This window comes from Triturus cristatus, chromosome 5_2, assembly GCF_964204655.1.
Source record: "Triturus cristatus chromosome 5_2, aTriCri1.1, whole genome shotgun sequence".
Lineage (NCBI taxonomy): Eukaryota > Metazoa > Chordata > Amphibia > Caudata > Salamandridae > Triturus > Triturus cristatus.
In genome coordinates, this window is record NC_140588.1 from 618,950,418 (window position 1) to 618,976,261 (window position 25,844).

Consider the following 25,844-nt stretch of genomic DNA (forward strand, 5'->3'; position numbering starts at 1 on the left):
CCCCAGCCGATGTTGGAGGTACAGGAGCACCCCTCGTTGTTGGACTAAATACCAGTGAAAAGTATGGACCCCACACATCAGGTTTACCTAAGAAAAGGTCTCCTGGAACCTCATCCAATCCTGTTGCTTTATGTGTTACAATTGTATTAATTGCCATTACAACCTCCTTATTGGTGATGTCTAAACAGTCGGGAGAATCGGTGTTGATAGCATGCAGGAGTGGTTCTATGCTGGTCTTGATAGGGGTCACACTACTGATAGGGGAACTGGTTTCAGCACCAGATGGTGCCCTAGAATCTTGGGAGAGTATAAATTGGAAAAGTGATCAACCTAAGCACTCAAAGGTATATTATTTTCAATCTGGGGGCTACTTTCCATGGAACTGGTGGCAACTATGTTTCAAAAGGAACGACAGTTTCCTGTTTTTACAGCTTCCAGCCTCTCTTAGCATCGTAAATACAGGCTTTGTACAACTTTCTAGCTTCTTGGATCTTGAAACGGTCTTTCAATTTAATAGCATATGTCAACACCTGTCTGGCCATTGTGCATTGTCTGCTATACTAGGTTGGGGGTTTCGGCCTCCTGTCCAAACTACGAAAGTCTTTAAAAAATAAATCACGTAATTTAGAACATTTTCATTAACCCCAATAAGGAGTGAAGATAAATGTGTAGATAACAACCTGATCACTTCTGAGTCTGGCATACCACCCCTAGGCCTACAATATACATTATAAATATGGCACGAGGTAGAGTTTGGAAATTCAAGGCTAACACCGAGTACATCAGGGAACCCAATTGACTTCTTTAATAGTAGCACAAAGGACAGTCTTAACTCATATTGTAAGGCCCCCTGCAGGCCTACCTCTCCCTGAGGAAATGTCTAACTCACTATAAGAAGCAAACCCTAGGCTAAAGAGCAGGACAGCAGACCAAGTCTCCTGAAACAAGCAAATGTCATACAAATCAATAAAATTACACCACTCTGGGTTAGAAAGTTTAGAATGTAATTCTGCAATATTCCAAAAGACTAATTTAATTAACGGGGCTGGAGTCGGCCTCACATTACCAAAGGCATCAGAGCTCAAGTGACCTTCCCTTCCTACGTCATCGAGTCAGCCCACCTCCGCCAGGACATCATAGCAGTTGTGAACCGGAATGGCAGGAAGTAAGGGCATGAGAGAACCCGGGGTAGCAACTGAATCATAAGGAAATTTGAATACAGGCAGGCATGGTTTATACAAATAACCCAGGGGAGTGGCAATATATTGTTAGGGACCCAAAAGCTTCTTTCTTGGCCAAAGAGCAAGTACTTAACCAAGGAGGATGATTTAAAATTTACAATTATACAATCGCCTTTTCGGTCCACAGGCCCAGGGCCAATCCAACCCACCCTTCTTATGAATAAAATATTGCTTTTTAGCTTACACGTAAAGTTCCTGTGCCTAGTTAACCAAAGCAAGGTCTTATTAAGAAAATCTTCATGTGACTCCTGCTGGTCCTATCTTAGTGGAGGAACTCCCGTCAGAACTAGAATATATGGACAGGAAACTGGGGGGAGATTAACCACCAATTAATTAATAGTTTGGATCGAATGCCCCTTAGAACCATCTCTCTTTGTGTGTTGACTCTCTAGTTTTTCTTTATTTATAAGTATCTATTTCGATAATTAACAACATCAGTATCCGCTGTAGGAGGGTATACTAGATTTTGATTTGTTATTGTAACACTACCAAAGGATTCACCCAGTGTTGGGAAAAGCAGGCATTTAAACGATTCTGCCTGACTGCGGCCTACTCCCAAATCAAAATGTAAGGCCAATGTTTCTGTAGGATTTGAGCAGTCTACACGCCCCCGGCAATTAATGGATAAAAGCAGACGTTCAATAGCTTCTAGTCGTGCAATGGCTGGTTATTTTGCCACCTGCATCAGAATTTTTATCTTGTCCAAACAATCCTCCAGGGAGAACCCCCCTTCTAGCATCTTAGGCATCAAACTAGCAGAACTATCTATCCCATCAGAGGAATGGCAATGATCACAAGAAAGAACTAGGGTTAGTGCAGGAGTTGGTACAAACACATCCGTCTGGGGGACATTCCCTTTTGGCCGTGTTTAGTCAGCTGCTTGGGACGTTTGGTACCAGGCATAGATTTTAAAACAGACTTTTCCCTGGCCACAGGAGTTGTCACGGGAAGAGCCCAAACCAAAGTGCCTGGTGGCCTTGCTGCGGGCAAATCCAGGCTGAGGGTAGCACAGGTTTGTTCAAGGGGTGCCGCCATATTCATTAAGCTAAGGAAGAGTCTTCTCTCTATGGAATCAATTTTATTGCTAATGGCATTCACCGCTCTTTGTAGCATTTTTGTCAATTGACGTTGGAGTGGGTTGTGATTTAGATGCGATCTGAGAGCCTCCAGCCTTTCTATTCCCCATTGTATTAGATCAAATGTACCACAAGTAAATTTAAATAACGGCAATTATAGTTTAAATCACAATGGGCTGCAGGATGTACTTCAAAGAGAAGCCAAGGGAAGTGGCCCAGCCCAACCTCATCTGGCCGCAGACAGGCGCAGACGGGTCTGCTCTTGGCCAGGGCATGCGCCCGGGCGTGTGTCGCACAGCAGGAGCTCCTCAAGAGTAAATAGGTGCCTTTGAGCGCTATCAGCAACATTGACAGCTTCCTGGCACAAGGAGAACTGGGGCTCTGAGTCCAGACCCCATCACCTGCAATGAACTTCGCTTCCTGCGCAGTAGGAGCTTGGTGGTAGGAAATAGGCACCTCCGGGTGCTATCAGCAACGTTGGCAGCTTCCTGCAGCAAGGAGAACTGGGGCTCTAAGTCCATCCCCCACCACTGTCGATGAACGTACAATGCTAACAAGTGAAGTTGGCAGAAATCTAATTTTGGCAACCAATAGTATATAACATTAGGATGGTGATTCGAGAGTTTTACGGTGTTTGTGCTCCATATTGCTATCAATGTCTTTGTTCTGCCATATCCTCAGATGCCTGTTGTGGCTTGGGGAAGTTTCTAGTGGCTTAGGACTGCTGTCACTATTGAATTTATGATGGGATAATGATGGATCTTCGAACCTCATGAAGATATTTAATAAATATCTGAGCGATCCACTATTATGCTAAGCTCTTTTTACCTCTCCAATAATGAGACCTTCAGTATTAAAGTATAATGTGTGATTTTAGTAACTGTGCCTTGTTCCTTCTTTCTGGGCTATGTTGAGGCTTACATGTGAGAGGAATTCCAAGGATGAAATCACTACTATGAAAGACTGTCACAACTTCTAATTAAGTGAGATATTTTGTGCTACTATGTGACTTTTAAGTCAAGTATTAATGAGCCTTTCATTGATCAACGGGTAAGCTGTCTTGTGGTGTGTCCATATAACAGTAAGCTATAGGCTTAGACTTTTTAGAACATTACCCATTAAAAAGATATTAAGAATATACTCTGGATGTATGGTGACATGGCCGTCGGTCAATCATGTTGTATGTTAAAAGGTTTATGATTTGCATTTTGTTTTGTAATGAGGGATTAGGGTTCCATTACTTCTATTTAATATGAAAACAATGTTAAGTAGAGATAAGCACATGGTTTTCAGGAGTGCTGTAAATGTTTGATAATTTATGATGCCTTTATATTTTTGATGCACTGTTATTAATCATATTGCAGCCCTGAAAAAGCAGGGTGACCCGCGAAACACATTTTGGCTGCTAAACTTCGCAACAGACTGCTAGACATCTCAATTGGCTTCTAATATCAAAACATGATGATTGTACAATGTAATGTTCAGCACAAGTCGAATTAATTGGATTTTGATATAGACTCTTACTGTTACAATATAAGTGGCCATGTTTTGACAGAAGGATTGTAGTTAAAATGTAGAAAAAAAGAAATGCAACAATAAATTAATTCCTTTGAAAAAATGTATTTATAGGTTGCTCTTTATATTTAGTGTGACTGTGAATGTATTGTATCTTTTCTGAAATATCTGTAATGCAACTTCACCTTGCAGTCCAGTATGGCCATGGATTCATCTGAATGCAGATGTCACATGCCCTGGAATCATGCTCTGGCCCCAGGCATCATAAGCATACCTCAAGAGGTATCCATTACAGACATCTGTTTTCGAGAGTCCATACACGGCTTGAACCCTGGTGATATGTGGGTGTAGACATTTTTTTAAAAAAAGGGTCAATGAAGACCAAAGAGTAGCTCAGGATCTATGCCTGAAAGCACAGAAAGAAAGGAGCCGATATCAGCGCACATGGGTGGTGCTTATGTGCAGCTCTGCTCATCACTGCGAGAGTGGAATCATGTCAGCTCAGAGCTGCACAGTGCCACCTGCCGGTGCACAAGAGTACTGCTTTAAAGTTTCAGAAATTAGTCTGACGCCTGGATAATATTCATAAAGTGAGGTATCCGCAGATTATTTGCTATAGAATGCCTGCAAAAAATCAAATGAACTAAAAGTAGAGAATTACCCGAACATTAGTTGGATCTCCATCTGGTTGTGTTAAGGTCAGGACTGATAAGGCACAGAATAAAATTGGAAGATGACATTTAAACAGAGAGAAATTGTTGGATTCAATCTTTAAAGAAATCTTTGGCAGTAAAGCAAGCTAATCCTTTAAATTAAGGTAGCACTATTTAGCCAGCCGCGTGGAATCCCAAATGGCTCAAGGATTCTATTTGTGGGAATTTTAGCCTCCCAATGGAGCTAATACTGGATAGATTATCCCCCTGTAAACTTAGGCTTGGAAAATCCAATGCTCAAATGAAAAAAAGTACCACTAAACATAATCTTACCGATATCTGAAGGCTTTTTAACCCAACAGGTAGTGAGTTCATTTTCTAACCAAACCCTCCTAATTCTCAGTCAATGATAGACTATATACTTACCAATCGGAATCTAACTCCTTCCTGCTCGAACAGTAAGATCGACCTATCATTATATCTGACCACACTAGCATCTCAGTAGATGTCATGCCTGTTACCAGCCAAAATCATGATAGACTCTGGTGCCTCAGTGGCACCCTACTAAACGATCCCACTTGCAGAGAAGAAATAAGGTCTACCATTGATAACAATTTTAAAGAGGATGCCTCTTCAGGCGAATTCCCAGAAACACTCTGGGAAGCGATGAAAGCCACTCACAGGGGTAAAATGATCAGGATTATGAGCAACAAAAAAAAACATCCAACAAAACCATGGAGGCACTTGAATCTAAAGTCCAAAACCTCAAAGGCCTCCTTATCTCAAAACACTCCATAGAAAAAAGCAATCAACAAATTTAAGACACCGAGGGGCATATTAACAACAGGCAGCGATAATTATCGCTGGCCGTGCTTAGCGATAATTTTGTTATCGCAGGCTATCTCTGGAATTTATCGTCCTGGTAGTGCGTTATTAACAACGTGTTTCTCCAGGGCGATTAAAATTCCAGATATAGCGAGGTTATCGCCATTTTGCTGGGAACATCGCTGGTTTTCCAGCGATGTTCCCTGCAAGCGGCGATAGCCCGGCAGTCGTATAATCCACCCCAATGTTAGGGATAGGTAAGTCTGCATTTTAGCAGACATTTTAGTTTTTGGAGAAAACAGCGGTTTTCTCCAAAAACTAACGTGTGCTAAAATGCTGGGGCAGCCTTGTAAATATTGCGATGTGAACATCAGTGATATTTACAAGGTTGTCCTGCCCAATAACGCCCACTTTGCATCTCATTAGAGATGCAAAGGGAGGCGTTGGGTAAAAGGATGCTAACATGCGCTAATGCATGTTAGCACCCTCTTGCTAATAGGGCAATTGTTTTATCTCTGCTTTTTTTACTTTAAAAGCCAAAAAAGCGGAGATAAAGCCCTTGTAAATATGCCCCTAAAATATCTATAACAAGTTAACAAGCGAAAGAGCGCAAATCTGGCTAAATACTTACAAAGCAAAAAAAACTATGCCAATTCAACAAGAGTGGTACATTTCTTGCCAATTACCTAAAAGTGAAAAGCCAGAGCTCCTCGATTGCTGCAATCAAAAGCAAATTAGGTAAAACTGAAAGTGAATCCAAAAAATAGCAAGCTGTTTTGCACAATCTCATAAAGAACTCTATAATCCGGATTGGCATCCTAACATCAAAGACTGCGAGAATTAACTCAAGAACATACATCTCCCCTCACCTGCAGAAGGAGACCAAAACTTCACTGAATAAACTGCTCGAAAAGAAAAAAATAGATAAGACGATCAAAACATTAAAAATAAAGAAAGCTACTAAGCCAGATGACTTTATAAGCTTCTTTTACAAAAGCTTTCAACCCCTACTCAGCCTCACCTAAAATCCCTCTTTGACCTTTACGCCTCCGAGAAAACCGGCTACATTTTCACTGAAGTGATAATTACAGTTATTCATAAAGACAACAAAGATCCATTAGGCACCAAAAACTAAAGCTCGATCTCATTACTCAACGTAGATTGCAAATTGTATGCCAAAATTCTTGCCACCAGGTTTGAAAAACATCTCCCATTATTAATATGCCCCTAAAACAGGCTTCCTTAAAGGGAGATTGTCCTGTGATAACTTCAGACTATTTGTACGTGTTAGAAAAAGCTCCCCTCCTCCACTCTCCTGCGATAGCCATGGACTTATATGCCAAAAAGGCCTCTGGTAAGGTCTCTTGGCCTTTTTTTAAATCAGCAATCCTCAAATTTAATTTTGGTCCCTCCTTCGAAGAGATGGTGGTTGTATTATATAAAAATCCCTCAGACATAGTAAGGGTAAATGGCGTCCCTCTCTGAAAAATTCAAACTTTCTCAAGGTACGAACCAGAATTCAAGGGATGTTTAGTGCCATTCCCTCAGAGATGACCACTAGCTCTTCCTTCTATCAGGCAGAGATCGGTCCTAAGAGGGGAGAATGAGAAATCAAGCCACAAACCAAAGATAATCATTGCTTCTCTTCTCTTTCATACAAGGAAGAATTAACTCATGAAGGTTAAGGAGGGAATTATCTTGGAGTGTCAATAAATGTCAACTCATGGAGAATAACTTTGTTATTAGCAAATGATTGGACCTAAAACTAATTGAACTGAATGTCATATAATTTTAAGGAATATGCTCAGCAAATCAACAAAAGAGTGTTAGGCATCAAAGACACAGAACAAAAAAAAACTGAGAGATATGTTATATCCATTGGCTTCATTACAAATATTGTAGGAAATAATTCACTGTGAATAAACAGAGGAATGTTGTTCCCTTCATTCTTGTGACCCACAGATCAATCATTTAATAGTCACACTTGTATACTCATTTTCTAGGCAGTGGATGTAGATCCACTGTCTAAGGTTTCAGAACTGGTTTGGGGTGCTTCTCTTACAGATGTCATTTTCTGGCTATTGGTCAGATACAGCCTTTGTGCAAGGTGGTGGCTCTCTCAGCAGGCAAAAATGGTTCTGCCTCCAAGCAAGAGCATCCAAAACAAAGGCACAATGAAGTGTGACATCTTTGCACCTGGCTGCCATCAGGCTCCCTGAAGCAGTCATCATGCACAGACAAAAAAGTCAGTCCAGCCCTGCTTTGAAACTTCCTCGCCTTGAACAACAGAAACTGCTGACCTACCCCTTACTCTTACCATTTACCAAATATCATTGCTGAAGAACAACTAACTAATCAGTAGGTCTTTGATAACATGGACCTCATTGAATTTCTGTGGATATCCCTTTCTCCACCCCCTCACTTCAGTGTCGCCATCCTACAGCCATAGGGATATAGTCAATACAATTCCACTGTCTTGAAACATCAACAATGCATTCCGCTGGTCCCAGCACTCAGACCTTCACCACACACAATCTCATTACTATACGCTTGCTACAAATTCACCAAACATGCATGCACCTGACACACACACTGAATTTCAGCACAAAGGTCTGGAAGTCACACAGACTACTTTACTGGTCTTGACAATCAGATTCTCCTCGCTAGCCTTCCAAATGCTTCTGTTGCGTTCGGACCTCCACCACCCTCCAACTTGCCCTCAGAGTTTCACAGACTACTCATCTGGTACTGAATGTACTACTGCTGGCTTTGGCCAATTGACCACAGCTATCTGCAACCTCCCTGACCCTTCTTCTGCTTGCCAGAGCCTTCTTTTCATCCACAGCTTCTCTTTGCTGATTGTCATACCCTCTGACCCCCTTTGATAGTCATTGACCATTCTGCTAACTTCAACCCTCTGAGATTCTCAAATTCTTCTTGCCATCTTTCACAGAAGACAATCTTTTCTACTCATCCACTTTTAGACCCCTCTGTTAGGTTTCAGTCCCTCTACCCTCAGACCACTGTGCCAACATCCACCAGCATCTGTGATCAATCAGAGCTCAGAGAGCAACAGTCCTGGCTTTTACTTCACTTTGAATGCTCTGATTTTTCAGCAAATACCATCAGTTCTGTAAGTTTTCTGAAAGAGCTGGGGTTCCTACGGTTTGATAGCAGAAGAAGCATGAATAGAAACCATTCACAAAAGGGATATCTTAATACATGTGGTCTAGAATAATATAGGTGTCCTCCTGCTCCCAGTTGTCTTTGTTCTCTTCCTGATCCTTCTATGCTTTCTGGTGCTGGTTCTCCTCTTGGTCTTGTTCCACGTCCTCTTTTTCTGGATTGTTTTGGTCCTCCTGGTCCTCTTCCCGTCCTGGATCCCTAGCCCCAGTCACTATGCTACAGCTTTTCTTAATCTGCTGCTACTGGTTCTAGTCCTTCCTGGCACAGCCCCTTCTGAGCACTTCCTGGTCGTGCCCTTCCTTATATTTGCCCTACCGGGACCTCCTGGCCCACTTCTACTGATCCTACCCATCCAGATACTGCTTGTCTGCTGAGTCCTTCTCCACCTGGCCCTCTTGTCCTGGTCCCCATGGGTCTGACACTCCTTGTCCTTTTGGTTTGGGTCATCCTGATGTTCTTGGGCCTAGTCCCTGTCTTCTTGGTCAACCTAGCACTGTATCCACTGGTTCTGGTCCTCCTTATTAGGTCCTCTTGGGATGGGCCTAGTCTTCTTTGTCCGGGTCTAGTCCCCTTGGTCCTGCTGGCTCTGGCTGTCCTGGTAACCTTTTTTGTAGTTATCCTGACAGTGCTACACCACGTCCTGGTGCTCCTGTTCCACTTGGTACTCCAGGTTCTGGTCTTCCTTATTTGGATCTTTATATGCCTAGTCCTCTTGGTCCTGGCCCTCCTGACCATCCTGATTCTTCCTGTCCTCCTTTTCTTAGGTCTTTTGTCTGCTTCTTCATTCTTTTGACTCTTGTCGACTTGAACTGGTCCTTCTAATCCTCCTCACCCTGTGATTCCTTGTACACCAGTTCATGGTCCTACTGGTCGCCTTGATCCACCTCGGCTCTTGAATCTTAGTTTCTTATGCCTAACCCTCTTAGTCTTTGTCCTCCTGGTCTGGGTCTTCCTTGCCCCCTGGCCCTGTTTCTTGTTCTCCTGGTCCTTCTAGCACTGCACGAACAGTCTGGGCTCTCTTGGTCCCAGTTCTCCTTGTTTTGGTCCTTTTGAGCCTAGTCATTTTAGTTCTGGTCTGCCTGGCCATCCAGGTCCAGGCCCCTTGGACTTCCTGGCTCTGGATTTTCAGGTCCCTCTGATCTTCCTCACCCCGATCCTGCTACCACCAGAGCTGACCTTTCTGCTCCACATGGTACTCTGGAACCTGGTACTGAGGTCCTGGTCCTCTCCTAGGCCTGTTCCCAATCTCCTGGGTCCTAATCCTGCTAGTCCTCCTTGCTCTGGTCCTAGTCTTCCTGATATCCTTGGTACTGCCCTCCTGATCTAAAGTGCTTATTTTGGTCCTACAGGCAATAGTCCTCATTCTATTGAACTTCACAGTACTCCTTGATATGCTCCCGATCCTCCTGGCCCTGGTCTTCCTGTCCCTTGTCCTCATGATTCTACACCAACTGGCCATGATTCTCCTTATCATGCACCTACTGGGGATTGTCATCCTGTTTCATATCCTCCTAGCCATTTTTTTCCTTGCCATTTGGCCTGGCCCTCCTCCTGTGTTCATCCTGGTCCTGAGCAATCCTTGTCCGGATCCTCATTTTCCTACTCACCCATGTGTTCAAGGTCCTGGTAGAGCAAGTCCTAGTCCTCTTTGTCCTTCTTTTCCTGGTCCTCCTAGTTCTTTGTTCTTAGTTCTCTTAGAACTTATCCTTCTGGCTCTAGTTGCCTGGTTTGCATAGCCTGTGATAGTCTTCCACTGGACCTGATCCTCTTCATCCTGGTCCTTATAGTTTGTGTTCTCTGGGGCCTTGTTCAATTGGTCCTGGTCCTCCTAGCCATCCTTTTAATTGTTTATTTGGTCCTGATCCTCCTGGTCCTTCCTGTCCCTCTTGTGCTGGGAATCAGAAACCTTGTATTCTAGCCACCTGGTCCTTTCTGCTCCCACTAGTCTTGGCCCCTCCTGGCCCTGTTCCTTTTTAGACCCTTTGGCCCTGATCATTTTGCCCTGATACTCCCACTCTGTCCCTCCTAGCCCTGGTAACTCAGGTCCAGGTCCTGCTGCTCCCCTTGGCCTATCTGATTCTCATGCCTGGCAATCCTAGTCCTGGTCCTCCTGACTTGGGTTGTCCTGGTCCTCCTGACTCTATTCTTTCTCTTCCTGTTCCTCTTTGAACTGCACTCACTGGTAATACCCCTTTTGGTCTTCTTGTTCATGTCCTCCTGAGCCTGATTATTTTGATCCATGTCATTCTGGCTGCCCTAGTCCTGGCAATATGATCTACCTGAGTATGTTAGGCCTTCTTACATCTGATCTTCTTTAACCTGATCCTACTACCTGAGATGATCAATATGTTCCATATAGTGCTCCAGGCCTTTGTCCTCTAGGTCCTGATCTTCATTCCTGTCTTAGCCCTGTTTCCGGTCCTCCTGGTCATGATCATTTTAATCCACATAGACCTCCTTACTCTCGTCCTCTTGGTGGTCCTGGTGCTGCCCCCCAGGTCTTCTCAATCCCTGAACTGCTCTTCTAGTCTCCTGGTCACACTGACCATTGTCCTCCTGTCTTGATATTCATAGTCCTCCTCACACTGGTCCGGATCCTCCTGGCCCTAGTCCTCCTGCTCCTTGTCCTCATGGTCTTGAATAACTTGTGCGGGCCCACAACTGATCATTCTAGCCTTTCCTAGTTCTGATGGCCCAGGACTCCCTGGTCCTGGTCTTCCTGGTGTTGGTCACCTCTTGTCATTACTATGTACTCCTGGCCCTGTTTCCTTAGTTCCTGGTTTTCCTGCTTCATAGGCTCCTGGTTCTGTCCCTTTTCATTAATTTTCATTATCTAAATTCTAGTTCCTCTACTCTCCTGGTCCTGCTCCCCTGATTTATCTGGTTCTTCTGATTCTAATCCTTCTGCTCGTGATTCTCCTGTCCATAGAGCCCTTGTGCTTTGCCTGGTACTCTCATGCTGGTCATACTTGGCTTGGTTTCTCTAGTGCCCCTACTTCCCTGGTCCTCCTGCCCCATCCTAGTCCCACTAGCCATCTTGGTCTCCTGGTTTACCTGTTCCACCTTTTTCTTGTCCATAGGATCCTGGTCCCCACTGTCATGGTCCTCCAAATAATGGTCCTCCAAGGTCTGGTATTACTTGTCCTTGTCCCCTGTCCTTGGAGCTCCTAATTCTGGTGTGGTGAGTCACCGGGTCCATGTAGTCCTTGTCAACCTGGTTTAGAGTCTGACCCTCATGGATGTTCTGATCCTAGTGCCACTGGACCTGGACTTCCTACATGTTCTATTCCTCTGGATCCTGCTGATCAAGAAACTCCTAGTGATTCTAGCCCTGATCCTTCCTGGCTATAGTCTTCCTGTTCCTTCTGCTTCTAGTCCATTGGCCCTTCATGATCTGATCTTGTAGTCCTGATCCTCCTGTCTTTGTTCCTTCTTTCCACTGTTCTCCTGGCACTGTTTTTTGGGTATTTCCATCTGTCTCTGCTATTCCTGGCCCTGGTCCTTCTCATGCCGCTGGTTCTGATTGTTGTTCTTTCTGGTCCAGGGCCTTCTGTTCCTCCTACCCCTGCTCCTTCTGCTACTTTGGGCCCTGTTCCATTGGATCATGATCCCCTGTTTTACCTCCTCGGGGTCCTCCTGATCCTTCTTACCCTCATCCTTGGATCCCTAGACATGTTTCTTTTGAACCTCTTACTCCTCACCTTTTTGTTCCTGCTCCCCTCTGGCCTGGGTCATCCTGGTCCTGGTTCTTCTTGATCTGGTCCTTTTGGCTCTGATCAATGTAGCCCTCCTGGTCATCCACCTCCTGGTCCTAATCCTCCAACTATTCATCCTCCTCCTCCTCCTACCGGTCCTCCTCCTTTCCTCCCAGGTCCCCTTCACTATGACTTTACCTGGATACAACCTCCACGCCTGTCACTCAGACTTTTTTTCAGCTTTCATATTTCTTTTGCTGAAACAATACTGTGAGGGACAGAAATGAGTGTCCATAAGTGACAGAACCCAGCCCTCTTAAAACACTGGTTAGCATGTTGAAGACCAAACTAACATGCCCAAGATACACTGGGTGGATGACTAAAATGTTAGTGTGACTGAAGAACCTATTCATCACATGGAACCAATAAGCATCTATGCCTAAAATGCACTATGCTGGGTAAATAGTGTGAAATAGTGTTTATTCAGTTGGCAGCTGGGCAGATAGACACCTCCCTTGTGAATCGCTCAGGTACTTTGTTTACCAGTCTCCAGCTTTCACTTCTCTTGATGCATACATGCCTCATTACTGTGTCTCACCCAATTTACCTCCTGCAAGTGCCCTCAAAGCAGTGTACCCCCTAGCACCAATTACCTTAAGCAAAGTCCACTTCTTCTGTGGCCCTGTTGTCTGCTACTGCTGTGTTGCCAGGTCCTACATGCTAAGCAAATTCAACACTCTTAAAAAGAAGCCTAAAACTTGCACAAGGCCTTCAAAAAGAAGCGGAAAAGCATCAAGCACTCAAATCATCAAAAGGATGACCATAAACATTAAATTAAACAATGTATTCTCATGACTGAAGAAAGCCTTTTTGCAACGTGCATTACAACCATACTCACTATTTTTTGCACACGGATAAATACTTGCGCTAAAGATCTGTGTGCCATATCCTGAAGCTCCATAAACAGAAGTTTGATTCATGCATTTCTTTTTTCAATATTTCATTAAAGGAAATGTTTCTTATTTAAAATTGATTTTACTGTTCTCTTTTTTTAAATATATAAACAACTTTACTTAATTTATTCATTTACCTTAGTACATTTCTATATGCACTTACTTTCATATGCTTGACACACTTTCCTGCACCCCCCATCACAAGATGTCTAAAACCCTGCCATTGCCTGGAGTAGATTTTTTCTACATGTCTGGCTAAATATAGACCTTTTTGACACAATTTATTCGCCATTGCTCATATAGTACATGATCTTTATTATTTAGCCTGCAGGTGAATAAACAGTGAAGTTCAGCTATCTAGCCAGCCGCTGGATAAATAGCAAAAATTAAGTACTATTTTATTATCAGCAGGGTAAACAGCAGATATTATGTACTATTTGGCCAGGGGCCAGATAAACAGCTACTTCCTTAAATTAAATATAACATCAGCTTCTGCAGAGATAGACCGCCAATGCTTAGAATCATATTCTTAAAAGTTACTCAACGGAATAAGAGCTTATATGCAGTTCTGATTTTTACGCTCTATCGGTTTTACAGTGCAGATTACAAACTGATGTTTGAAGTTATATATAGAGTAAATTATCAGAATGAAGGACAGAGAGTGTAGCAATGTTAGTCTAGAAAGCTATATTGCTTTAGAAAACAAATAAAACAAAAGAAATTACCTGCAGCATGACTGGTGAGCCTATTTTACAAATTGAAAGCATTCACTTTGTGCCATAAGAATTATTAGAAACAAGATACCTAGGTAACAACTAAGGAAGGGTCACAAAAAAAGGTATGAGTAGAAATTGCCAGAATCCTTCACTCCTCCCCCTAAACAGAGGCACAGTGCAAGGCAGCACCGAAGCGTCACAATGTGGCTTCTCTGAAATCACAATTATCGGGAACATGACTGAATCACTACTACTTAGGATATGGTATACTAGTGACCATCATGCAGCAGACAGGACCATGAAACAAGGGTAACCAATGGCATGTGCACCACCTCCCTCTGTTGGCAGAGCCTGCATGGACTGAGAGACCAACTGGGTCAAGAGAATTTGGGGATGAGTAGAATCAGTACTTAATTTCAGCCAGAGGGTGCCAGTGGGCACCACTGGCATTTTTTACTTGGGACCACAGCTCTTTCCAGGTGGTTCCACAAGCAGGCTCTATCTTCAGTAAACTGAACTGCAATGTCCAAGGCCTGGTGCCATCTCTTTGTGCTTTGTTGGAGGCCTGCCAAGGCCCAGACATTCTTGGTATTTTGTGTCCTAGAGTGCGGCAATCTTTTGTGACAACCGAGGAGTCACATAGAAGCATTCTGCATCCAGAGTTTGTTGTAGTTTTTGCAGTGCAGCTGCTGGTGGGACCAGGGTCAGAGGACAAGCTAACAAACTACAAAATGGCAGATTCTGACAATATGACTTCGGCTTGACCACTGCCAGCACCAGTCTAGTTTGCCCACAGCCAGTCTGCAAGGCCACTACAAGCAAAACAGGCATCTGGCTAATAACTCACAACGGAGGGTTTTGCATAGCTTCGGCTTTCAATGCCGGCTGCTGCTGCGCTGCTCAGCCTACCTTGCTGCAGTGTCTCGCAGCACTGGTGTGTGTGTCCTGCAGTGGTGCAAGGCGAAGAGACAGGTGGGAGCGAGAGAGAGGAGAAGAGAGCTCAAGAAACAGGCAAGAAGGGAGATATGGAAAAAACGCAGAAAGAGAGAGAAAGAAACGAGAGGAAGGTAAAAAGAAGTTAAGAGAGCCAGAGAGTACCTAAGGGGGCAGAAGAGAAATGTAGGGAGGTCAAATAAAAGAAAATGGGGAACAATGAAGAAGAGAGAAAGAAGAAGCGAGCAACGGGGAAAGAGGTAGACAAAGAGGTTGAGAGGCAAGACGAGAGTTAGGAGAGATAAGGAAAAGAAGTGAGAGGAGAGAATTTGAAAAAGAGAGCTAGAGGTGGAGAACAGAAGAGGTTGAGGGTTGGGTGAGTGCATGGTGAGGGAAAGAGAACTAGCTGTAGTTGAGTGAAAGAGGAAAAGACAGAATAGTGAAGTCATTGAAATCAAGGAAGGGAACAACTGAACTGAGAGAAAAGAGCAAGGAAGAAGTAATAGGGAAGGAAGAAGACGAGAGGCAGGAAAGGGGATGGAGAGAGGTAACAAAGTGGATGGTGACAAGGATGGAGAAGAGCGTCATGCTTAGTTTGTAAAAGAATGAATGGAGGTGCCCATAGCTCAGCCCAGAAGCCGCGACAGGTGCCATTAGATCTTGGTGCACCAAATCCCAAGGCTGCCTAGTATTAAATCCACCTCATGCCTTTTAATCCAGTACGGGACACTATATGCCCCTTTATCTCACACTTGCATGATCCTGCTTTCTCCTTTTATGACGTTTCTTCCGTCTTTCACTTCCTTCGTCATTCTATGTTGTTTGTTTTTCCCTCTCTTGCATGTGGTAAATGTCTGTTGCTGAAAAATAAGTGCCGGGCAACAAAAACGCGTGCCAGTGGCCCTCACTGGCAACATCCAGCTCAAATTAAGCACTGAGGTGTGGGGAAGTTGAGAAAGGAGACTGGGGTTAGAGAGATAAAGGCGTCCAGGGGAGAGAGGAAGGGGAAATAAGAAGGAAAGGTGAGAGAATGGAGGAGAGTAAGGCAGGAGGAGAAGCAAGAGCACAGAATGGATGAGCGCGCGCGATAGGAGAGTGAGAAAGGGGCAGAGAAAAAATGAAGATTAGCATGGGAGAGAATAAGACAAAGCAGATGGCAGGAAAGGCACGAGAAAGATTGAAAAGAGACGGAGAAAGAGAGAAGGGAGGGGGAGAAGGTTGGATGATTGGTGCCACAGGACACAAAGGAAGCGTCAATAGAGAAACAAAGAGTATGGAAAGGTAACAGGGGAGACAAGAATGAGAAAAAGATGAGTAGATAGTGAGGGAAAAGGAGCAAGAGAAGAATCAGAATAAAGTAGGAGAGGAAAATGAGGTAAGATGCTGGAGGAAGGAAAGAGTTTGAGGAGTAAGGAGAGGAAGAAAAGAATGAGAGAGCAGGAGAAGATGAGAGAGACGGTAGCGTAACATTAGCCCCTGCTGACCCACTATGCTGGGGAGCCCCCGCTGGCACAGTGACTGGGCGGTGGACCCCTGGCCTGAGAACTGACTGGGACCGGAGTGTGTGAGCCCCCTCCATGTACTTTGCAGGGGGGGTCCCCTCAAGTGTCATAACACCACTGGAGAAAGGGGAGTCTCCTTGAGTAGCCGTCTACACAAGTCCCCCTTTATTCTGTAGGCTCATGCTTTCTGTATCATTCTTACCCATCAGAGTCCATCCTTTCCCCCTTCTGTTCCCACTCAGCATTTCCAAGCAGCTTTGAGATGGCTGAAGGGCTATATGTACTGCAACATGACATGGCATGCTCGTCTTCTCCTTTCTCCTACCATTCTTTCGACTCACTTTTATTCCCGGGTTTTGAAATGAGAGGGAAAGACAGCACTGAACGGGTCTGAGAGGAAAAGTGCTGGAGAAATTATTGGTTTCGTGTGAAAGAGTCTTTGAGCAGTAGCGCACACCAACAGGGGTAAAAAGAGAAAAAGAAGGAAGTCTCTAAGGACAGTTGAAGGTGGAGCCACGTGAGGGGAAGGCCTGTGTTTGGTAAGAAAGCTGAATACAGTACCCGAGAGGAGTGGAGGGTTTAGGTTCATGCATCATCCCTAGAGGCCCATGGGGCTCAAAGAGTGAAATTAGAGATCAAGCTGGTTGCTCTGTGATGCACCCAATGTCAGGAGAAGTAGTGAGGGAATGTGGGAAAGGAGCATCAGGATTGGCAAAACGTAACCTAAAATCCACTTTATGACTGTTAGGGGTAGACCAGAAAAATATGAATCTTAGTGGAATACAATCTGAACTGTAAGCGTGGTAAGGCAGGGCAATTGGGTGCTTCATAGCAAGGGAGATCCTGAAGGCCTTTGGGGCATTCTTGCAATGGTCAACTAAAGAAAGGTCCAGATATGAACAAATGCTGCACTACTGATCACTTCTTGTTTATAGCAAAGGGTAGAATGCAGGAGGCAAATATGAAATGATGAAGCCATGGCTGCTGAATTAGGGGTGTTTTTGGCACTTGAAAATGCACAGGTTCCTGCATCAATACTGACATTTTTATGCAAGCAAGTTAGATTTGGGAGTCATGGAATCCAGGATGCAACAGGGCAAACTGGAAATGGTGGGAGTTTTAATAAGAGTAGCAAAAAGGGACTTAAGATTATCACAAAAATTGGTGGGCACTTAGACTTTACCAGCAAAACCGTGGCATCCAGCATTTCGAGATTGTACTACTGAATATCGACACCAACAATATTGTGGCATACTAATACCGAGGACAGAATATTGAGAGACAAAATGTTGAAAGGGAAGTGCATATAGGGAAGCACAGATTTACTGTGTCTAACTCCACATCTACGCACCTTGCAGATATATGCACCGTATAAGTATATATATGTGGAGTTAGGTATAGAAAATCTAGACGTACCTGTCCATATTTTGTTTTCAATATGCTGTCCTCGATATTCTGTTCCATCGATATTGATGATTCAATATTCAGGTGTCACTCTGCATTTGGATAGTAAGAAAAAAGGCTCTACCTATAAAGTCTTGTACACCTTGTCCTTTAAAGTGTGCGTTTGATTCGCACTTGCCCCACTGGCTCGTAAATATGGTTAAATCTGCAAGGATAATGTCTGCCGTCTGTTTGGTTTTTGAAGCTTGTCTATGTTGTCTGCAGCAGGCGCTCTGATTGGCATCAGCTGCTTGAACCTTTGGTTGATGTTTGCAGACTGCAGCAAATCACACTGTAGAATTGTGTTAATAATTATTGTTATGTTAGAAGGATTTGTATGGTGCAACTCATCACCCATGAGGGTATACAGGCAATGGAGCACAGGCCAGGGAGTGCTCCTAGTTGAACAGCCAGGTCTCCAGCTTCTTGCGAAAATTGAGGAGTGGAGTTGCAGTTCTGATATGTAAAGGAAGTTCGTTCTAGTTTTTGGTGCAGATGAAGGAGAAAGCACGCCCTCCTGTCTTGGTTCTGTAGATGTGTGAGATTCTTGCCAGGGAGAGAGAGGTGGAGCGTAGTTGACTGTAATGATTGTAAAGTTGACGTCAGTCATTGAGATAAGCTTGTCCTATGTTGTGGAGGGCCTTGTAAGCAAGGATGAGCAGCTTTAACTAGCAAACTTTTTGGATGGGTTGCCAGTGGAGTTCAGTGAGGAAGGGAGTGATGTGGGCATTTCTGGGGATGTCTAGGATGAGCCTGGCAACAGTGTTTTGGATGGTCTGGAGTCTATGCGTGAGAGGTCGGAGATGTCAATATTCAGTGTGCTGCCATAGTCGAGTCTGCGGGTGATGAGGGCTTGGGTCACCGCGTGTCTTGTCCACATTGGTAGCCATTTGAAGACCTTGCTTAACATTTTAAGGATGTGTCAGTGGGATGCGGTCATGGCGTTGACCTGTTAAGTCATTGTGAGTTTGTCATCCAACACAATGCTAAGGTTTCTGGTGTGGTCTGTGGGAGTGGGACCCAGGTCAAGTAGCCACCAGACAGAGTTCCAGGGGGAGTTCCTATTTCCGAAGATCAGAATCTACGTTTTTTTTCTATTTTGAGTTTGAGGCAGTTCTCTTGCATCTACCTTTACAATGAACCCTCTTATATGAGTCTTCTGCTTTTTGGGGATCAAGGATAGAACATTTGGGTTTGTATACAGGGTTGGACTGGCCTATAGGGCAATCAAGCAGTGCCCAAACGGCTGGTTTGAGAGGGCAGTGTGTTGGCTGGTTCTATTGTTGTTTGTGGACCTGTTTTATGAACAAATGGGTCTGTTTTACTGCTGATTTCTTTGATATTAAAATAAACATTGCCTGCGGCAAACCTAAATCCATGCAGTCTTCCATGTCTTTCAAAACACTTGCACAATGTGTCTTCACAAGTTCAAAAGTGCCATAATTTGGCAACGTGAGCCACTCTTTTAGCTATCTAACTCACTAATGGGGCTACTTTTATTTAGGTGCCTGTGCCTATTTTCTGTCCCAGTACAGACATTTGTATATGTAAAAGGGTTGAGCAAACAGGAGCAAGAAAAGGAAAGGGGAGTCAATGCTGCTCATCTAGGGTTGTTGTAATAACTGGGTTTAAACTGCACTTTATATGCTTTTAGTGTCACTACACACAAAACAAGGCATTCACTGATGTTTAATCATCCCCTCCATGCAAATAGGGTTCACACTGAGCTCTTCTGAGCCAGTGAGTATAGCCAATTACTGCTACTGCCGCTACACAGATTATGCTCTGTCCCATCAGACACCTACACGTTGAGTAAGGAGGAGAAAAAGAAAAGTGGATGGACTGATGATGAGAGACGGAAGGAACAAACAAAGGAAGAAATGAGACAGGGGAAATTACATATGGATGGATTGGATAGACGGACAAATGGATCGGTTGATGGACAGATGTCTGGATCGATTAGTGGCAGCAATAGATTTACCTGAGGCTGTGGGATTTCTTTTTGATTTCATTCCAACAGAGATTCATCTCCAGTATTTGTTCGGGTTCAGCATCTACATCCGCGGCATCGGCCTGCTGGGTAAGGGTGGGCAACTGGGCACCATCTTGAGATGTTGTGTTATCCTAGAAGAAACACAAAGGAACGCTTGATCCTGAGTATCAAAACAAGGCACAAACTGCACTATTTACACAAGGAAAACAAATTATATGCTTATGAGAGTCAGTGGACGTCTGTGCACACAACACAAGATACTCTGCCACAAAGCTGAACTAGCAATTAATAGAGACCAGGAGCACTGGCATGGCCATAAATAAGCTGGTCAAAAGTGTGTGTGACATCCGAAAGAAACAGCATCTAGAACTCAAATATGGATTACGACTCAAGTTTGCATAAATATTGGTCAATGGTACTGGGGTGCAGCATCCCCACTATCACTCAGGTACCACATGTATATGTGTGCGTGGAAGCTGGGAAGGCAGCAGAGTGAGGTAAGGAGCAAGTCCATGAGTGAGTGAGAAAGTGAGTAGGTGAAAGAGTGATGAGTAAACGACTGGTTGTATGAGAATGCAAGTGGATCAGTGAGTGAGTGGGTGAGCGGTGAGTAGTGAATAAGTGATAAAATGAGTGGACGAATGAGTGAGCAGTCGGATAAGTAAGGGGTTGGGCTAGTGAGTAAACATGGGAATGAACAAGTGGATGAGTGAGTGACTGGGTGGGTGAGTGGATGAGTAGGCGAATGAATGATGAGTTAGCAGTTGGTTGTGTAAACCAGGGAGTGAGCATGTTGATTAATGAATGAATGAGTGAGCAAAGTAGGGAGGAAGGTGAGTGAGTAAGCCTATTCTATATACCACCCAATACAGGCCGAGCAACTCCTTGGTAGTAGCATGTACTGTCTGACTAGATGCTACGTTTCCAACTCACAGCACAGTTTATCATGTATGCCATTTTGCTATTTTTGACAATAAAATTAGTGGTAATGTATGGCAGATATAAGGATTGCACACAAGATGGCATCAGTCCGTAAGTATCAGTCCCCACCACTCCATGACATGCCCACAAAAGATTAAAACAATGAGTCATAACTCCTCAACACAAATTAGCAACAAACAGGCGTGTACAGTTTGCAATGGATGTATGACGTTACAACGCACACTTTTACAACGCATGCACTTACAACGCATTTTTTACAACGCATAATCCATTACAACGCATGACATTACAACGCATGACACTACAACGCATTTTTTAAAAATACCTTTACAACGCATTACCATTACAACGCATACTACCTTTACAACGCATACCATTACAACGCATATTATTAAATTACATTTAAGGTAAGTATTAGATAGTATAGGGGTAAAAATTACTATTCTAACTCCAGGGGGTGCAACAGTAGGGTAAGTGTTGGATAGTATAGGGGTAAAAATTACCATTCTAACTCCAGGGGGTGCAACAGTAGGGTAAGTGTTGGATAGTGTAGGGGTAAAAATTACTATTCTAACTCCAGGGGGTGCAACAGTAGGGTAAGTGTTGGATAGTGTAGGGGTAAAAATTACTATTCTAACTCCAGGGGGTGCAACAGTAGGGTAAGTGTTGGATAGTATAGGGGTAAAAATTACTATTCTAACTCCAGGGGGTGCAACAGTAGGGTAAGTGTTGGATGGTATAGGGGTAAAAATTACTATTCTAACTCCAGGGGGTGCATCAGTAGGGTAAGTGTTGGATAGTATAGGGGTAAAAATTACTATTCTAACTCCAGGGGGTGCAACAGTAGGGTAAGTGTTGGATAGTATAGGGGTAAAAATTACTATTCTAACTCCAGGGCGTGCATCAGTAGGGTAAGTGTTGGATAGTATAGGGGTAAAAATTACTATTCTAACTCCAGGGGGTGCAACAGTAGGGTAAGTGTTGGATATTATAGGGGTAAAAATTACTATTCTAACTCCAGGGGGTGCATCAGTAGGGTAAGTGTTGGATAGTATAGGGGTAAAAATTACTATTCTAACTCCAGGGGGTGCATCAGTAGGGTAAGTGTTGGATAGTATAGGGGTAAACATTACTATTCTAACTCCAGGGGGTGCATCAGTAGGGTAAGTGTTGGATAGTATAGGGGTAAAAATTACTATTCTAACTCCAGGGGGTGCATCAGTAGGGTAAGTGTTGGATAGTATAGGGGTAAAAATTACTATTCTAACTCCAGGGGGTGCATCAGTAGGGTAAGTGTTGGATAGTATAGGGGTAAAAATTACTATTCTAACTCCAGGGGGTGCATCAGTAGGGTAAGTGTTGGATAGTATAGGGGTAAAAATTACTATTCTAACTCCAGGGGGTGCATCAGTAGGGTAAGTGTTGGATAGTATAGGGGTAAAAATTACTATTCTAACTCCAGGGGGTGCATCAGTAGGGTAAGTGTTGGATAGTATAGGGGTAAAAATTACTATTCTAACTCCAGGGGGTGCATCAGTAGGGTAAGTGTTGGATAGTATAGTGTAATATTATGCGTTGTAATGGTATGCGTTGTAATGGTAGTATGCGTTGTAATGGAATGCGTTGTAAAGGTAGTTTTTAAAAATGCGTTGTAGTGTCATGCGTTGTAATGTCATGCGTTGTAATGGATTATGCGTTGTAAAAAATGCGTTGTAATGGTAGTGCGTTGTAAAAGTTGCGTTGTAAAGGTTGTTCCCCGTTTGCAATTAATAAGTATCGACATTAATAAAAGTAAACAAGCTATCAACCTCCCCTTCACCCAATACAGTAAGAGTGTGTGGTCACTGGTTTTACAGCCAGGACACCCGAGTTTTTACCCCCATTATCTTAAAGGTGCTGTTAACAGATATTGTGTGGTTTTAGGCAACTAACAACTCACTTTCTATATATCAGCTTTTACTTGGAATTGGGAGTGCTTCACAGTTGACTACCCACCTATACAAACAAATCATTTTAACAATTAGAGTTAGGCAGTGGCTAAAGCTGCACATATCAGGTAGCCTCTCTCATGTGCCCCCTGCAAGTAACAGGAAGTGTCGGCAGCAGCACCTGCTAAACTCAAGACACCGGAACAAACCTCCAAGTCAGTGGAATAGCCCGCATGAGAGATGGAGGCTGCACCTGGCTCGCATCACGACACTAGGCATGACCTTGGTTATCGCGGCAGCCTTTAAATAATACGTGCAGACTTCCTACCTGCGCCGGGAGAGCAGAGCCTTTTTGCACGGGTTCATGGCCATCGGAGACTGCCCTGCACGTGCCACAGCCAGGGAGGATGGAGCAGGGAAAGGCGCGCGGCGGACGGGAGAGCGCGCTGAATGGCAGCGAGGCCGGGAGCCGCTGGCTGTAGGGTCTGTTTACTGCTCCCCAGGAATCTGAAGGGGCGGAAGCAACTACTGCTGAAGTAAATGGCAGCTTTGTATTATCTAAATTCCAGCTCCCTCCAACCTGGGTTGACTGCGTTAAAATGCTGCGATGTGCACTTGGTGAGAGGGGCTGCTGGACGGGGTCGTGGCTTTGTCACTAAAAAAGTCGGTTACGCGCTAAGCTTAGGGAAATTCTTTCGGTGATGGGACCCCAGCTCTGAAGTCCTGACGGCCAATGGTAAACGATTAAAATTAGGCACGTTTATTACCGTTTCGCAGGTCGTACGCAATGATTCTTCACCTAGTCCTTCACCTTTACTGAATACTCACTTTAGAGACAGACTCTAGAGACAGACGACCTCAAGCCTGGGCACTCAGCATTGACAAAGCCAATTGGTCTGACTTTTTGAGTTAAAAGTGCTTTGTTAGTGTTTGGCATGTTTGTGTCCGTGGTGATTGATGTGAATGGGTGAGAGAGCGAAATCAAGATTTAGACAATAGATGGATGGAAGGATGAGTGCATGGATAGATGAACAGATGAGTTAGAACATCCATGGATAAATGGATGGCTGAGTGTATGTATATACTAATGGATGGCTGCATGACAGAATTCAAACTCCATCAATGTAGACATGCATGACCAGATAAATGGATCACAAACAAGGAAGCCATTGCAACTGGAAGCGGTGGCGTACCCTATTGGAGGCAATAGTCTGTTCATCCTGATCCGTATTCATTGCTAATTACTAGCCACTGGGGTGGGCAATGTAATCTTTTGTTGGTGAATACAGAATCCTCATATGAGCACAGGGTGGTCATAAGAGGAATTTGTATGTGTATAAGTCGAGTTGTTATGGATATTATTCCTCATCATCCAAGCTGGACCTCTCCTCCTTTGGGTAGTAACAGGTGTCAAGGAATCGTCGGAAAAATAACAATGAAGCTAGCTTACAGAGAAGAGCCAAGGTATCGGACCTGAAGATGGGTGATGTGTTGCTGGTTCATGACAATCATCCGGGCAACACATTTTTACTGCCTTTCAAATCCTCCCCATAGCAAGTTGTAGGTCAGTGAGGTACGTTGGTGACTGCTTGTCGAGAAGGTGAGGAGGTCATGAGGAATGTGTTCTTCAAGAAGTTCCAGAACTAGCTGGGTGGTGTAGAGCTGTACCCGGCACCAGTCCCTGTGGTTGAAGTCATGCCCTAGGCGGAGGGTAGTCCTGTTCATGGTGGGAAGGACGGCACTGTCCTGGGAGGGTCGCTGATATGGCTGGATGGTATGGGTAGAGAATCAAGATCTGATATACCCTGGACTGATATGACTTCTGAGGTCAGAGGGGAGGTACCAGTGTTTGGGACCCAAGGGGATCCTCCTTGTTACAGTTTGGTAGCTAATTCTTTGCCATCTTGCAGTTACAGTAACTTTGAATTCGCTATATGTTAGAATGAGTGATTGGAAGATTTCTAACTTGGTTTATTTTGTCTTTGTACTGAATATCTTATATTTTGGGAGAAATATAATGTAGTAGGCGTTGACTTGTAGCGGAGGTGTACCATACTGGAGAGGACAGTTTGGTTACCACAAAATATGTTAATACATGGACCCGTCGGAGGTCAGGTGGTGTGGTTAATAAAAGGGTTGGCCCCACCTATGGGCAGGGTCATCTAAGCACTATTCACTACACAATTAGGGTCTGTGTCGTTCCTGCCTGCAAAGCACAATAAACGCCACAACAACCACCATATAGTACACATCCCACTCCTCTTTCTCCCTTGCGCAGGCCCATGCCCTTTCCCTCTTTCCATGGTGCTGTAATGTGGTGGGAGCTGCCCCCTCCCTCGGCTAAGATTGCCTCAGAGCTGCAGATAGGCTACTGATGGAACTGTGCATACATCACCTCTAGAGCCATGCCTGTCTTATCATGCACCATCCAGGACCCACAATGGGGAGAGTCTGTCAATGGTGGTGCATGCAGAGTCCGCACAACAGCCCACCAGTAACCTCGAACTGGCCAAGACAATCCTCGACACCACTGCAATATGGTGAGGGGCCAGCAAGACACAGGGAGAGTGTGAGGAAGATGGAGAGGCTGCTGCTGCACTTGGCCGTCTCTGTGCAGATCAGCTCGAGAGAGTAGTGGCTGCAACTGCAACCTCCTACCCACCTCCCAAGGCTCACAACGGGTACTCTTTCTTGGCCTGATCTGTGTATTTAAAAATAGTGCACTTTTTCCCATGCAGACTCATCTCACTATTGCACTATTTCATCAATGACAAAACTGCATACGGCATGACTGATAGCGACAACAAGCAATGGTTGTATTGTGGGCTGATCAACATGGGTATGAAACGTTGGCCTCTCTGTATATTATGTCTTGATAGGGTAACCTCTGGGCGGCAGCTAACGCTATCCAAGTCAGATCCCCAAAGGGATTTTAGGCAAGGTCATATGGATGATTAGCTTGGAATGTTGGTGGCCTGTACAATAAACAAACTTGTAAAATAAACTGTGCAAAAATATTAAAAGTATTTTTCACCGGGGGCGTGGCTTGCGCGCCGCGGCGATATGGCGGTCTGCGCTTGGGCTCTGTGCTGAGCAAGAGCCGACGGAGGTGTAGCTGCCGCCTCGGGCTGCCCCGGTAATTTCGGATGTCGACCGCATGGATGTGAACATGCCACGTGTGCTTTGGAGGAGGTTTCCTGATTCCTGAGGCTGCCGGTGACCTTACTTTGGAATCTTTTGACG

General features: G+C 44.3%; 1 protein-coding gene across 2 annotated transcripts in view; it reads right to left on the bottom strand.

Annotated features, from left to right (window-relative positions):
• Positions 1-25,844, bottom strand: part of DRP2 (dystrophin related protein 2) — a 955,857-nt gene that overhangs the window by 464,265 nt on the left and 465,748 nt on the right. Inside the window, exons 1-2 of one of the 2 annotated variants that reach the window (XM_085607715.1) lie at positions 22,930-23,037; positions 19,720-19,862 (exon numbers count right to left, since the gene is read on the bottom strand). In XM_085607715.1, the coding sequence (XP_085463841.1) occupies positions 19,720-19,766 (47 nt within the window). In that variant the 5' untranslated portion in view covers positions 19,767-19,862; positions 22,930-23,037. Of the gene's footprint in view, positions 1-19,719; positions 19,863-22,929; positions 23,038-25,844 lie in introns of those variants that run through there. The other variant, XM_085607714.1, reaches the window with a different exon arrangement.